General features: G+C 47.0%; 1 protein-coding gene across 3 annotated transcripts in view; it reads right to left on the bottom strand.

Annotated features, from left to right (window-relative positions):
• ABL1 (ABL proto-oncogene 1, non-receptor tyrosine kinase) overlaps nt 1-16641 on the bottom strand; it is a 136177-nt gene that overhangs the window by 20649 nt on the left and 98887 nt on the right. For 2 of the 3 annotated variants that reach the window (XM_061154392.1, XM_061154393.1), the window contains exons 2-4: nt 13370-13543; nt 12528-12823; nt 3357-3629 (exon numbers count right to left, since the gene is read on the bottom strand). In XM_061154392.1, the coding sequence (XP_061010375.1) occupies nt 3357-3629; nt 12528-12823; nt 13370-13543 (743 nt within the window). The remainder of the gene's footprint in view (nt 1-3356; nt 3630-12527; nt 12824-13369; nt 13544-16641) is intronic. The other variant, XM_061154394.1, reaches the window with a different exon arrangement.

A 16641-nucleotide genomic window follows, 5' to 3' on the forward strand; every position in this document is an offset into this window, starting at 1 on the left:
ACCGGTGCTGCCTGGAGGATCAATCCAGAGCGGTGGTTACAAGCAGGGCCTCAGTGAGAACTGGCTAAACCGACAAAAGCTTGGGCTAGAAGAGGAGGACTTCCCAAGGCATCTTCAAGAGAAAGGCAGATCACAGCCTGTGGGGAAGGGGAACGGGAGGCTGGGGAAAGGTGATTTTTAAGGTGTATAATTGTAGTTTGTGTGTACTCTTCACGGTGCAGGAGGAACCGGATACTGCCTAACAATTTTAGGGAAAGACCTGGGTTTTGCAGCAGGATGTCTGGGCTCACACCCTGCCTCTGTCACTGCCAGCCATGCAACTGATGCCAGGCCAGTTACTGAACCTCCCTCTGCTTCAGGTCTCTCAACTCTGAAATGGTAGGGGTCATCAGCAGCCTTCTCTTCAGGCTGGAAGGATTAAATGAGATGCTCTATGTGGAGCATGAAGCACTCAGACTCTGCCAGGCACGTCGGGAGAATCAGTAAACGACAGCCACCGCTGCCACTTAGGGCCCACACAAACTCTCCACGTCTGTAGTGGAGATGAACGACCCAAATGCTGACACCAAGCTGATCTGATAAGTGGGAAACATACTGCACACACGCTTTCTGAGCAGGGTGGGCTGGAAGGAGGGATAATTTATTTAGCTGTTGCTCAGTACCTTATTGGAGAAGGAAATGGCAACCCACTCCAGTACTCTTACCTGGAGAATCCCAGGGATGGAGAAGCCTGGTGGGCTGCCGTCTATGGGGCTGCACAGAGTTGGACACGACTGAAATGACTTAGCAGCAGCAGCACCTTATATTGGGTTAATCTACCTCTAGAAAATGACACACTCCCCCTTTCCTAATTAGCTGCCACTTGGAATGACTATTTACAGAAATCTATGCAACTATATTCCGTAATTTTTTTTTTCATGAACTGCGGGATCATAAGTTAATAAGGCTCTTAGGGAAAATCATTAAAAGTATAAAAAGCTTAATAACACATCATTAGAGAAGTACGTTCTGGAAGGCACCCACTTCCAGGCAATTGTGATATCCGGATAGAATACAAACCCCCCTGAGCTCCAGGGAGCCTCTCCTCTAAAAGCATCTTCTTCAGTCATTCAGAAAACAATGGCTCGGCACAGCTAGTGGGCTACGGTTTCCCCAAGTGGAACCCCTACCTCCTTCTTGAGTTTTCGAACAGGCCTCTCCTGGACCGCTGTCTATTTGTGCTTTTCCTCTTGTTTGGCTTTGGCAAAGCCTGGCAAGCATGTGGGTGGCGCCTGAGCCTTGACCAGTTCTGCCAGCTGGCCGAGGCTGTGTCTCCCGGGGCCTGGTCTGCAGCTGTGTGCCGCATGGGGACGTGGGAGCATGCATCTCCCTGCCGTCGCCAGGCCTCTGTTGAGCTCATTCGAAGCTCATCAACAGAGCTGCCCCTGAAGCGGTGAATCCGATCACCTTCTTCCTGTGCATCAAACCCTTCAGGGTGCCCCACTGCCTCCAGGACAGCACCCCAGCTCCTCAGGCGGGCTCGAGGCCTCCGAGACATGCCAAGTCCACTCTGCCCCCTCCCTCCCTCTCCCAGCTCCATCCCCTCATTCACCTGTTCCTCTGTTGAGGCTGGCTCACCTGGCTCGCTGTCCTGCCCCCTCCCTGCCCAGCAGCGCTCACCTGTCCCCCCTCTCGTCCCCGTGTGGCGCTACAGCTTTGAGCTCCTGTCGTGATCAGAGCCTCCGTCACATGTGGTGCAGTGACGGGCACACCGACCCATTTCTTCTACTAACTAAGACTACCTAGTAGGGCTTCCCTGGTGGTTCAGATGGTAAAGAGTCTGCCTGCAGTGGAGGCGACCAGGGTTCAAATCCTGGGTCGGGAAGATCCCCTGGAGATGGGAACGGCTGCCCACTCTAGTATTCCTGCCTGGAGAATTCCATGGACAGAGGAGCCTGGTGGGCTACGGTCCACAGGGTCGCAAAGAGTAGACACAACTGAGAGACTAACACTTGCTCTTTTCAGACTACCTACTTCCACCTAGACATCTCTAACTACCTAACTTAGCCTGAGGCAAAGAACTCTGTCCAATTCCTTTTTCACAATCCCAGCATTAAGCTCAGGGTCTGGCAAATAAGAGTGAAGAATTTGATAAATGCTTATCAAATTTAAAAAATCCTATCTGGAAAATACACAGGAGTCCTCAAAACATCCATGCCACCCCCGTCCCCAAGTGTATCAATCCTGCACCCAAGGACCAAGCTAAGGGGACGCGGTCAGTACGAAGGCCAGGAAGCCACCTTTGGTCTCTGGGACTAAAGAATGTGATCTTTTCTCTAAAGTGTCACTTCGTATCAACCAGAAACCACAACTTCTATTTTGTCATGCCCTTGAGTGAGGACATCAGGGAATTAATTGGGTCCCGAAAGGGCAGGCGTTCTGGCTGCGTGAATCCAAATGACCTTCGAGAAGAAGTGCGTACACACTTGGGTTCATTTTCCCCAGGGGTGGGTGTTTCAGTTCTGCTTCTCTGCCAACAGCTGCAAAACGGGGCTCCCTCTCCCCCATTTCTGGGCACAGCTCAATGGAACCGGAGTTTATTTAAAACAAGTGAAAACCACACAGGTCAACACTAGGGGACACTCTCGCCACAGCTAAAAATGTGGGTCATATTTTTGAAGGAGGTGGAGGCCTGCAAACTAAAACTTCCCTCCCTGGGCGTCCTAAGAGTCACCTGGAAACTACAACACTAGACATCAGTTGACAGGGAAAGTCACAGGTAAGGGTACAGAATAGACAGTATCTGAGTTAGTAAGAAGTCCCCATATTTTCTTAACGTCTCCTGGTGGGGGCTGCTCCACACTCGTATTTCCAGGAGTCTGGACATGATATAGAGAATTGGAACCTACTAGAAACACCTAGTGCATCTGCTCTCACATCTACCAAGAAAAAATCCACAGATTTGGTTTTGTCTCCGACAAAACTCAAGAGATTCCCTGCCCACCCACCCCCGCCCTCTTAACTCAATAGGAAGTGATTCAAATGCCACACAAACTGAACGGAAACCCGCAGCTTTAAAACACCCTTGCCATAGAATGAAAAAACTCCTTCAAATGACTAATCGTTTTATACCAAAAAAAAAAAAAACCCCACAGCACTTCTCAGCTCTCCAGCATATGTGGAAACACGTGGAGAATGAGTCAACCCGCTCACAGAAACCCAGACGGCGTGTGCCAGAGAGTCAGGCCCGGGGCCGGGTGTGCAGGCAGGCAACGGAGGGCGCGTGGCTGTGCCCGGCGGACAACAGGCCCCCGGAGCTGAAGTGCCACGAGCGCCTGGTCTCGCTGGACGGCCTGCCAGGCGGGGCCCAGGCTTACCTTCAGGGTCTTCACGGCCACCGTCAGGCTGTATTTCTTCCACACACCTTCGTACACCTCCCCGTACTGGCCGCCCCCCAGCTTGTGCTTCATGGTGATGTCCGTGCGCTCCATCTCCCACTTGTCGTAGTTGGGGGACACGCCATAGACGGTGGGCTTGTTGCGCTTGGGGGCCGGGTAGTGGAGAGTGGTGATGAGCCCGTCGGCCACAGTGGAGTGGTGGTGGACCAGCTCGGCCAGCGTGTTGAAGCGGCTCTCTGAGGAGACGTAGAGCTGAGGAGACAGGGACAGCCTTCAGCCAGCAAGCAGACAGAGCCCCGCGACTCGGGAGGCCAGCTGTCTGCTGAGCCTTAACACAGCAGGCCTCAGAGGAACCGCCCTCCGCACAGGACCCCGGGCGAGAAAATCACGCAACTGTGCTTCTCTGTGACGTCCTCCACCCACCTGACTGCCACCTGTCTCCTTCTCTGTAACCAGCCTGAGCACACTGGCAACGTCCATGAAGTATTCCCTCACTGGCCAACGCAGAGTCACGGCTGAGCACCAGTCTTCTCATCACCTGTCTTACTTCTCTGTGCTGTACTTACCTCAGGCTGATGATTCCTTGTCTACCTGCTTGGTTATTGTCTGTCTCCACCTACCAGAATGCCAGTTTCATGAGAATAGAGCCCTTCAGCCGTCTGCTTTTATCCTATGTCCCCAGCGTCCAGAGCAAGATACAAGCACATAACTGGTACTCAAAAATGTTGTTGGTTAAATTAATAAAGAGGAGAACTTAGTATTTGCTGATTAGAAAAGAAAACGAATTATAAAAATTATGTTTATTACCCTAAACTTATAATGATATAATTATCTAGAACTAAACAGTGATCAGGCTTCCCTGATGGCTCAGTGGTAAAGAATCCGCCTGCCAATGGAGGAGATGTGGGTTTGATCCCCGGGTCGGGAAGATCCCCTGGAGGAGGATATGGCTGCCCACTCCAGTATTTCTTGCCTGGAGAATCCCATGGACAGAGGAGTCTGGCGGGCTACAGTCCATGAGGTTGCAAAAGAGTTGGACACGACTTAACAACTGAACAGCATCAACACTGATCAGAGGTGAAAATCACTGAATAAAACATAAATCTCCTTCTCGTTCCTACTCCCTCGATTTGGGCTGAGTAGAAAGCATCAGAGGCCAAGACCTGCAAATGCCTGTGGCATGCCCATGAGGGATGCCCTGCCAGCTCTCTCTCAGGACAGAGTGGGGGGTGTGGAGGGCTGCACATAGGCCACACGGCCCCCACCAGCACAGAGAAGAAGGGATAGAGACACAAATACACGTCAGTCTTGAATTGAGACTAACGGCAGGTGAGCACCCACACAGGCAACCCCTCCGTGTGGCATCTTTGTCTGAACATGCAAAGGGAAGGAAGGCAAAGGCAGAGGCTGGCAGAGAGCAGCATGAGGACAGGACAGCTATCTTTCTTCCTTCTTTTTGGTTCAATGAGGCAGTTAGGGGGTATTTCCTCACCAAAACCAATTCAGGTTAAAATTCACAGAGAACACTTGGGATCCAGGCACACAAGCGACTCTGCTGGCTCACTAAGGGCAGCTGACAATCGCTCAAGGTGGAGGGATCTTTAAGATCACGACTAGGTGTTTGTAAGCCTTGCCCAAACTGAAAAGACGTGGGAAGGAGGAATACAGATTTGGGACAGTGTTGATGGCTGAGCTAAGAGGGACAGAAGGAACAGGATCAGTCAGCTGTAGCTGTATTAACTTCCTACTTAAAAAAAAAAAAGACAGAGGAAGAAAAAGCCCAGATCACCTATGGCAGGGCCATGGCCTTGGCTGTTTGCAACAGTATGCTCCATTACTTTCTGCATGTCTATAATTTTAGACAGTAAAAACAGTTTAAAGAAAGGAAATATCAACAAACATACAAGTTATCCCACCTATAGCTCTCAAGAGGTAAACAAGAGTCCTTAATAAGAGATCTTTCTTTCTTTGCTTGGGAAGATGACAAATTTTTAAAAACCAGGCAAGCCAGTGGCAAACTTTGGCTTCAGTTCAGTTGCCCAGTCAAGTCCGACTCTTTGCGACCCCAGGGACTGCAGCATGCCAGGCTTCCCCGTCTATCACCAACTCCCAGAGTTTACTCAAACTCATGTCCATTGCGTCGGTGTTGCCATCCAACCATCTCATCCTCTGTTGTCCCCTTCTCCTCCCACTTCAATCTTTCCCAGCATCAGGGTCTTTTCAAACGAGTCAGTTCTTCGCATCAGGTGGCCAAAGTATTGGAATTTCAGCTTCAGCATCAGTCCTTCCAATGAATGTTCAGGACTGATTCTGGCTTAGAGGTTTATAATTTGCAATCTCTTTGCAACAATTCTACTAAAATAAAATTCTAATCCCAAGAACCGTGCAGAACAATCCTGCAGCCCTGGGGAGCCTGTCCCTCAGGAAGAGGGCGCCTCTGGGTGGGAGGGCCAGTCAGGGTGAGGAGGCCCCACCTTCACACCTCAGAATGCTGAGGACCAAGCCATGGTGAACCGCTCTAGGGAGAGGCCATGGGCCACCCGCAGGCCCTCTGAACAAGGCAGGGTCGGGGGAGGGCAGAGGAGGGCACCGCTGGGCCTGCCCTCAGCTGACGACATGGCACCCCAGTCAGTGTTAAGTCACCAGTGCACCTGCCGTTCACAAAGACAATGGAGTGGGGATGCGGGGAGAGCTCCTAACCCCTGTCCTTCTCTGGGAAGGCCTGACCGCACTACTACAGGCTGCAGACCCCCCACCCCGCAACAAGTCCTTTTCTCTCCGGCTGCTCAGCTGGTGGGCACTTTTCCTACCAAGGAGTGATGAGAGGAGGGAAAAGCCATTCCAAGGAGGCAGCCCCCTGGGACCAGAGTGACCCTCCCAGCCTGGAAATCCGTGCACAGCACATGCAGAAGAGCCTGTTCCACCTGCTGGGCTCCCGGGGCAGGTCACCTGGCAGCGAGGCTCGTTACCCATTTCTCCCTGTCAGCTTGAAAGCGGCGCTCCCCAACCCGAGGATCAAGTTCACTCAGTTGCACAGAATGCTAATGGCTCCCCTAAGCCCTAGTTTATGCAGAATTTGTTCTTGGTCTCAGCTGATTCCCTCTCAGGCTCCTTTGTTAAGAGATTTCAGAATGATGGGAGGTTTCACTGACTGGGCAAACTTTATCCTTCTCAATAATTAAATTTACAGACCCTGAGACTAGGTTCATTTTTCAACATAAAATTTACATCCTGACACTTATTAAATATTGACACTGCTCTCCCTTCAACGTACAGCACAGCCATCTTCTAAGAGTCAAGTCTGGGGGGCCTCCTTCTGATTAGGGCTGGTCTGTGAGCGGCATGTTGCTTAGTGAACTGGGGGAATATTCATCAGGAATTCATGGCATGTGCACAGGAGAAAGTGAAATGAACGTTATGAATGGCATGTCACCATGCTATGCGCCCAGTTACGTAAACACTCGGGGTGCTCAGCTAGGGCTGCACGTCTTCCTAATCACGTGGGGACCCGAGAGATGGGGCCTTTCAGAGACACTCACCAGGAACAGCTCTCCTCCTGACAGCCAGGCTCACGGGCTCATCGGACTGGGGCAACCTTCGGCTGCCTCAGACCTTGGCATCCCACCTCGGACGTGGTATTTACAGGCTGTGAGGCTAGTAAGTGACACCTGCCCAGCAACTCCCAAGCTCCTCAAACACCTGCAGGAAGGCAGTCCTTAATAATAATTCCCCCTGGTCTCCTGGACAAGGGAAGGTCAGCTTGGTTCAGCAGGCTTTTCACCAGGTGCCTGCACCTGCTAAGCCAGTGTCAGGGCGGGCAGGTCTTCAAAACACAAGAGGTTATACAGGTGGTGCCCCACCATGTCGCCTCTGCTAAAGCTAAGCTCAGATTCTGCTCCTGTCAACTCCAAATCTATGACTTCAGCAGCCCATGAAAATAAACGCCAACTGGGCAGCTCGTTGAAGAAAGGAAGGAAAGACTCTTATTGAGGGCTGTGAGGAACTGTGGGGCTTGGCAGTGGCAACCCCCCAAGTAAGAAAGATAGAGACACAAATAACCAAACAACGGGAGAATGATGGGGGTGGGTGGTGGAGGAGGAACAGCAGCCTTTAATTCCACTTTAATTCTGTTGGCAGAGGGTTCCAAACTTTAAGAAAGCATCAAGAATGAAAACCAAATCCCAGGGTATCTGGAGATTGTTAAGCCTCGAAGGACACCCCAGAAACAGCAATGTCTGTTTGGTACGGCCCTTCCAAGAGGCTAGCCTGAAACTCCTGGAGTCCTGGGCTCTGGCCCCCAGGCTGACTGACCAGCCACAAGGGCTGCTGAAACCAGAGCCAAGAGGGTGGAGGCAGAAAGAAATCCTTTGGGGCCTGAGAGAAGAATCTCCTAAAAATTCAGTTGTTTTCTAAAGATTAGCTAATTTGAAAATAAGAATTAAACTTATTCAACCCCGGCCTATTCCTTCCACCAAACTTTACATTTTCCCCTTTGAAATCCAAAAAGGATTGCATCAAAGCTCTGCTATGCAAGCAGCGTTTTCCGTGCCGAGCCGTGTTGTCCAACATGCCGCTGTAATACCTCCCCCTCCCCCGACTTTGAGGCTGTTCCACTCATTCCAGGAATACGACCCCACCCAACAGAGTCCCCTTGACTGTGACCTGATGACCCCATGGGCTGAGAAGTCTCCAGGTGCTGGGACAGCTGAACGGAGAGTCTTTGCTGGGGGCGGGGTGGAGGAGGGGGGGTCAAGAAACCTAGGACACGCTCATGAGCTGCCCAGCAGTGGGCACTGCCTGGTCGGCCCCCCGTGGACTACCTGGAACGAAAGGAACCCACCTGGCACACACCAGCTTCCAGACAGGCAGCTGGGCGTCCTCGTTAAGATGACTCTCAAATGCTGCAGATCATGTATCCATGCAGGCCTTGCTCTCTCCCCCGCTTTAACAATATTTCAGACCAACCCCCAGCTAATGAGTTGTCAAACTAGATCATTCCTGCCCTGCATCTGTTCCAAGGATGCTGATTAAACAACTCCAGGGAAAAGAAACCATTATCCTGTTCAGTACAGACCTCGCCTGATTACTGTGGTGCAGCATGGCTCGCCCTGGGTAAACAGCACAGATGGGAAGCAAGCTGTCAGCTCCAGGAAATCACCCCCCCCCCCATGGGTGGTGCACTCCATTCTAATTCACTGAAAAGGCTCCCCTGCGGCCTGAAGGCAAGGTTTCAAAGGGCCCAGCACCCTGGAATGTATCCCGCAGAATGGAAGGACCTAGCTCCACAGCTGGGCTGAGAACAATGACCTGCAAAGCATGCTGATGAGGCCACATTCTGGTCAGCCATCAACAGCAGACTATGCTGCTTGTCGTATAGACTCCGGTGCTGCTGTAAAGACATGGGCAGTGAAGGAAAGAATCAGAAAAACACCAGATGAGAACACTGAAATAAGTCATGCACTGTGTGTCTCTATGGTACAAATCAATGTGTGAGAATGGCCATGAAAATGCTAGCAAGAGTAAGAAAAGGGGACTAGGAACTTCCCTGGTTGGTCCAGTGGTTAAGACTCTGCTTTCCAATGCAGGGGGCGTGGGTATGATCCCTGGTCAGGGAACTAAGATCCCTGTTTGCTGCCAAGGTTTGGCCAAAAAAAAGGACTAGCCCTACCAGATATTAAAATATATTTTAAAGTCATACAATTAAAAAGTCTGGTATTGCTGTATGAAGAGACAGACCAATGAAAGAGAATACACCTGAATACAAATGTAAATTTGGTATACTTCAAATGCATAAGAAAAGATGAATTTAGAAAGCACAGGTATAGTAAGTATAATGAGGGATCATCTTTACCAGTCAGTGACAGAGAGGCTTTTGCAAGTCTGAGAACATACTGCTGAGGAGGGGAAAGGGAACACGCTCTCACAACACTGCTGGTGAGAAAACACATCTGCACAATTCCTAAAGAAAGTAATTTGGCACCATCTATACAAGTTTTAGATACGCATAACCTTCAATCAGTTCTAGCAACTTATCTTGCATAACTTGGACTGTACACAAAGAAGTATGTGCAGTGTAATTTCAAAATGCTGGTCATGACCCACCAGTGGGGTCTATGGAATAAATTTAGTGGATTATGCCCAGAATGTTTTAAAATGAAACAGAACAGAATGGTATACAAAATATCAGAGTGCATTACATACAGTAGGAGTAATGAGTAGGGTTTCCTGAACCTTCTGTTACTAGCCTGTATATGGGATGGTGGTGTAAAGCTTTTTTTTTTTAAACAGTGTGCTGAGTTTTTTTTTTTAAAGACTTGAAATCCACATCATAACTGCATTATAATAGCAAAAGACTGGAAACAGCCTAAAAATTGGCCAACAGGGGACTGCTTAAAAAAATGACGGTCCATCCGCACTATGTAGTCATTAAGAAGAATGAGGCAGCTCTGAATGTGCTGCCATAAAACAATCTCCAAAATATATTATTAGACTGGAAAAGCAAGATGCGGAACTGTGTAGATTATGTATCACTTGTGTTTCTTAAAAAGTATAAACAAGTATACATAGGGGAACTATGGCAGAAACTGGTCACAATGGTTGCCTCTGGGCAGGGGAACTGAATTAGGGGGCAGAATTATGTTTCATGGTGATTGATTTTCTTTTTTTTTTTAAACCATATGCATGCATTACACGTTATTAAAAAATATATACACCATCTGGACCCATGCCGACAATTCACCTATCTACACCCTAGATGACAGCGTGAAGCAGACAGTGGAATCTGAGCTTGGTTCCATTAGTGACTCACTATGGGATCTTCAACAAAGAAATTTTATCCCTCTAAACCTTCACTGGGGGCTTCCATGATAGCTCAACTGGTAAAGAATCTGCCTGTAATGCAGGAGACTCCAGTTTGATTCCTGGGTCAGAAAGATCCGCTGGAGAAGGGATAGGTTACCCACTCCAGTATTCTTGGGCTTCTCTTGTGGCTCAGCTGATAAAGAATCTGCCCGCAATACAGGAGACCTGTGTTCAATCCCTGGACTGGGAAGCTCCCTTGGAGAAGGGAAAGGCTACCCATGACTTGGAGAATTCCAAGGACTATCTAGTCCCTGGGGTCGCAAAGAGTCAGACACAACTAAGTGACTTTCACTTTCAAATCTTCATTTCCTTAATGCAAAATTGCAGTTAATAAAAGCAGTATCTGTCCTGAGGACTAAGTTCAGTTCAGTTCAGTTCAGTCACTCAGTCGTGTCCGACTCTTTGCGACCCCATGAATCGCAGCACGCCAGGCCTCCCTGTCCATCACAAACTCCCAGAGTTTACTCAAACTCATGCCCATCGAATCGGTGATGCCATCCAGCCATCTCATCCTCTGTCATCCCCTTCTCCTCCTGCCCCCAATCCCTCCAAGCATCAGGGTCTTTTCCAATGAGTCAACTCTTCGCATGAGGTGGCCAAAGTATTGGAGTTTCAGCTTTAGCATCAGTCCTTCCAATGAACACCCAGGACTGATCTCCTTCAGGATGGAATGGCTGAATCTCCTTGCAGTCCAAGGGACTCTCAAGAGTCTTCTCCAACACCACAGTTCAAAAGGATCAATTTTTCGGTGCTCAGCTTTCTTCACAGTCCAACTCTCACATCCATACATGACTACTGGAAAAACCATAGCCTTGACCAGATGGACCTTTGTTGGCCAAGTAATGTCTCTGCTTTTTAATATGCTATCTAGGGTGGTCATAGCTTTCCTTCCAAGGAGTAAGCGTCTTTTAATTTCATGGCTGCAGTCACCATCTGCAGTGATTTTGGAGCCCCCCAAAATAAAGTCTGACACTGTTTCCACTGTCTCCCCACCTATTTCCCATGAGGTGATGGGACCAGATGCCATGATCTTAGTTTTCTGCATGTTGAGCTTTAAACCAACTTTTTCACTCTCCTCTTTCACTTTCATCAAGAGACTTTAGTTCTTCTTCACTTTCTGTCATAAGGGTGATGTCATCTGCATACCTGAGGTTATTGATATTTCTCCCGGCAATCTTAATTCCAGCTTGTGCCCAGCGTTTCTCATGATGTACTCTGCATATAAGTTAAATAAGCAGGGTGACAATATACAGCCTTGACGTACTCCTTTTCCTATTTGGAACCAGTCTGTTGTTCCACGGCCAGTTCTAACTGTTGCTTCCTGACCTGCATACAGGTTTCTCAAGAGGCAGGTCAGGTGGTCTGGTATTCCCATCTCCTTCAGAATTTTCCACAGTTTACTGTGATCCTCACAGTCGAAGGCTTTGGCGTAGTCAATAAAGCAGAATAGATGTTTTTCTGGAACTCTCTTGCTTTTTTGATGATCCAGAGGATATTGGCAATTTGATCTCTGGTTCCTCTGCCTTTTCTAAAACCAGCTTGAACATCTGGAAGTTCTCGGTTCACGTATTGCTGAAGCCTGGCTTGGAGAATTTTGAGCATTACTTTACTAGCATGTGAGATGAGTGCAATTGTATGGTAGTTTGAGCATTCTTTGGGATTGCCTTTCTTAGGGATTGGAATGAAAACGGACCCTTTTCCAGTCCTGTAGCCACTGCTGAGTTTTCCAAATTTGCTGGACTCTTAACGACTGTTTATAGGAAGATCAAGAAACCATATAAATCAACTCCTTTACAAAACTATAGCTCAGGTTTGGAGACATACAGGTATAATGTGATCCCATTTTTATTTAAAAATATTACACACACACACGTGATTCTATCTACAGGAGGAAGGCCACATACTACACTTGTTTTGGAGAGGTACTATTAAGGTGATCTCTCACTTTAAAAATAACCATCTATTGTGTGAATTCTTCTCACTAAGGATAAATTACTATCACAATAAAAGATTTTCTAAAAAGGGAGAGTCTTAATATAAGAAGTCAGTCCAAAACCCAACAGACAGTCCACCTGTCTTAGGAAACTGCTGACCACACCACTCCAGGAGGACAATGAAAGAACATCAGGCTGCGGACCTGTAACTTCACATGACTGCTCCTCCACAGAGGGTCTTTGACCAGGCTAGTGGGATGATGCCTGCTGTTTCAAACATCTTCTTGCTTTGCTGCAAGAACTTAGCAACCCAGCAGCAGGTTCTCTGGCCCCCGCCCCTGCCCTGGCCCCCTACCTTGCCATCAGAAGCAGTGTTGATGCGGTAGTGGTACACCCTCCCTTCGTATCTCAGTGAGATGGACCTCTGCCCAGGACTACTCTCGCTCTCCCGAACCAAGAAGCTGCCGTTGATTCCGCTGCTCAGAAGGTACTCGGCAGCGTTGCGGGACACAGGCCCGTGGTACCAGGAGTGCTTCTCCAGGCTGTTGACTGGCGTGATGTAGTTGCTTGGGACCCAGCCTTGGCCATTTTTGGTCTGGGCTTCACACCACTCCCCATTGTGATTGTAGCCTAAGACCCGGAGCTTTTCACCTTTGAAGAAAAGAACCCGAACCGGACACATCAGTTTTAAAAGCTAACACGTTCATTCTTATTCACTCTTCTGTGATCACTAAAAAAAAAACCTCCAAGTTCCTAAATACCTACTTCATTTTAACAGGTCCATATAAATATATGCATTTAGAACTGTATGAGTATACAGTTTCCTGTTTACAGTGAATATGTAGATAAATACATAGCCACAGTTTTTTATAAATCTATTATTCAAGCGCCCTAGTTTCTAATATATGGAAGCTTTTTGTAGAAAAATACTTTTTCTTAAAAAAAAAAAAGTGTTTTCCGTGTTTGGTCCAAATGTCTTTTTCAATACAAAATAGAGAAAGTTCTGCTTTTGCTAAGAACTACACAAGAACTTTTCTCCTGAAGGAAAAGTGACTCTCATAAAGGTGCTCTTAGTTTTTCTGGCTCTCTCTGGATTCCAAACAGCTCTCCCAACAAGCAAAGGTGTGGCCAGTCAAGCCGCATCTCCCCCGATCTCTGTCTCCTGCAACCACCAGCAGCCATCCACAGCTCCTTTACCTTTAGTTATGCTTAAAGTGTTATCCCCACTGGCCACAAAGTCATACAGTGCAACAAAAAGGTTGGGGTCATTTTCACTGGGACCGGCGAGAAGGTTTTCCTTAGAGTTCCAACGAGCTGCTTCGCTCAGACCTTGGGGCTCGAAGTCAGATGCTACTGGCCTCTGAAGGGCTTCTGGAAGAGAAAGAGAAGAAACAGGGAAAAAAGTTTCATTTTCAGGAGCAAAGTCCTGATTTACTTTTACTTCTTAACATATGTACATATTACTTATTAATAAAAAAAGAGGGTTAAAAAATGGGACTCTTCCATTCCCAAATCTTGTGAAAAATCCTAAACATTTACATTCCAGAGAGGTAACTACTTACTGTTGCCAAACGGTTTAAACTTTACGTTCTTTAACTCAAAATGAATTCTGTAAGAAAGAGATGGTCCATCCTCACACCTCTTTACCATTGCTAATTTATGTTATAATACGGAGCAAAAGCTTCTTGCTTTAAAACGTTTTCAAATGTTAACATACATACATAATTTAAAAATCAAATAGCGCTGAAGGGATTATAATGAAGGACAAACATTTTCCATCCCATTCTTCTGTTACCCAGAGGTAACAGTTGCCTTATTTTGGTTATCACCTCCATCTCTCTGAACGCAAGCTATCCTATCATTACAACTGCCCCTCCCTCTCCCACACCAGGCTCTACTACTTACCTTTCTATTTTCAGTAACAGACTTACACTTTAATTTCCTGTTCTCCCTGCTAGAGTCCAGTATCTCTCAATGATTTACCTCACAAGATAAGGATATTAACATCCTACCCTTCCTTCTACCTACCCCCACTTCCCTACATACACACTCCAAGTAGGCCTTCTTTTCATTTTCTTTTACTTTGTGTAAAAGAAGTTCTGTTCTTCTATTTTGTCATAACAAAGTCTTCCATTTTTGTCTATAGGTAGATTCTAAAAGTTGAAAACCAATCAACATCTTTTATATTAGGAACGTGTGATTATTACTAAGGGGTTAAACACAGTTCAGTATTTTTTCCTCAAGTTTCTTCTTTTACTTTTTTTTCTTCGAACTACGTTCGAACTCTCCACAGGTTCTTTCAAGACAGCAAATCTCCTCCAAGTAGATCTTAACAGTTATAGAATATTATGGGGTGAAATCTGAATACTCATTTAAGGACACTACAGTAAGAAATCAAACTTTTAAAAAGGAGGAAAGTGGGAAATTCTAATTTTTATGCCAAAACACAAAAGCAAGAAAACAAAATTGTTCCAGTTTTTCCCTTTTTTACAGATTTGGAGGACCCAAACATGTTTTCTTGAGGAATGACATCCATCTCAGGGGTGGGCATGACTTTCCAGTAGTCGCTTCAAAGGATACACTAGAGGCACCTAAAGTATCTGAGAGACTAGGCTAACCTTCCAGAAGCACGACTGGAGAACTTTCAGAAACAAACACTCTTTAAACAATCTCTTTGAAGTAAACCAATAGAACATAAATAGGAAGCCCCTTCTATCCTAGTTTTTGTACTCCTGACTATAGTGAATTTTGAGGAATTGTTTTTCTAAAGAGTAAGTCCCAAATTATGTCACTATTGCGCTTGGTAACTTCACCCTGTGAATCATGAGGGCAAAAAGAATTTCAAGGAAGAGGGTCTTGTGACACTACCATTTCCTAGAATGTGCAAAAGGCTTAGTGAGATGTGTTAGGCCTTGTTCTCTGAGTACTTACAATATATAGCTCTAAAAGCATATCTAGTGCCATCGTGATCAGAGGCTGACCAATCAACCAAAAAAGCTGGTTAAAGCAGGAAATTCTTGAAAATTAAAACATGAGATCCCCTAGCCCACCTGAATGTACACTGATTTGCTAGTCTTGACGATAGGGCTGAGGACTGTTCTGAGTGTGGGTGTGTGATTAGACTTGGATACTGTCTTACCATCCTACCTATGATGCCTCATCTCAGTTCCAGCTCTACAGTCCTGCAGGTGGAGGAAGAGGGTGGGCCATTCGCTATAAAATCCCAGTACAATCCCTTCTAACTGTTCACAGTTGTGTCATTCACACCTAGTCCTGAAACAACTTTTTAAAAAAGACACCTGCATTTATTTACAGAGTCTCTCTAAAGCGCTGACCTAAATTTTCATAGAGACAAATCTCTTCACATTTGGATTTCACTGCTTTCATATGAACTGAGTAATAAAACAAGTATATCTGAAATAAAGGGACGTGGGAAGAAACACAAGTGGCTCTGGGTGTGCTTGTGACTCAGGGGGTGGGAGCAGAATGTGGCAGAGGAGCGGCTGCTCGACTCTGTGGGCACCAGAGAGGCGTGTGTTATGAAGGGAGCCAGACTGCTACACGCTGCAGTGAGTCAGTTAAGTGAAAGCAAGTCAACAGAGCTTCTATGGTCGTTATATTAAGCAGACTTATTAGGCAAAGGATCCTTAACATAAAAGAACTCTTGCAAATCAAAAGGGAAAAGATAAAACCCTCCTCCATGGAAAAATGGAGAAGGAAAATGGCAACCCACCCCAGTATTCTTGCCTGGAGAATTCCATGGACAGAGGAGCCTGGCGAGCCACAGTCCATGGGGTCACAAAGAGTCGGAAATGACTGAGCAACTAACACACATACTCCCACTATGGAAAAACAGATCAAAACTATGAATAAGCAATGCACAGAAACTTTAAATTACTACTAAACAAGGAAAAGCAGAGACATTACATTGCCAACAAAGGTCCATCTAGTCAAGGCTATGGTTTTTCCAGTGGTCATGTATGGATGTGAGAGTTGGACTGTGAAGAAAGCTGAGCACTGAAAAATTGACGCTTTTGAACTATGGTGTTGGAGAAGACTCTTGAGAGTCCCTTGGGCTGCAAGGAGATCCAACCAGTCCAACCTAAAGGAGATCAGTCCTGGGTGTTCACTGGAAGGACTGACACTGAAGCTGAAACTCTAATACTTTGGTTACCTCATGTGAAGGGTTGACTCACTGGAAAAGACCCTGATGCTGGGAGGGATTGGGGGCAGGAGGAGAAGGGGACGACAGAGGATGAGATGGCTGGATGGCATCACCAACTCAATGGGCATGAGTATGAGTATGAGTTGGTGATGGACAGGGAGGCCTGGCGTGCTGCGATTCATAGGGTCGCAAAGAGTCGGACACGACTGAGTGACTGAACTGAACTGAAACAAGGAAAGCATGTTAACATTTCTTGTAATCAAGGAAAGGTAAATTCTCTGTGGCAGGGACCTTTTCTTGAGGC

The sequence above is a fragment of the Dama dama genome, chromosome 11 (genome assembly GCF_033118175.1).
Source record: "Dama dama isolate Ldn47 chromosome 11, ASM3311817v1, whole genome shotgun sequence".
Classification (NCBI taxonomy): Eukaryota; Metazoa; Chordata; class Mammalia; order Artiodactyla; family Cervidae; genus Dama; species Dama dama.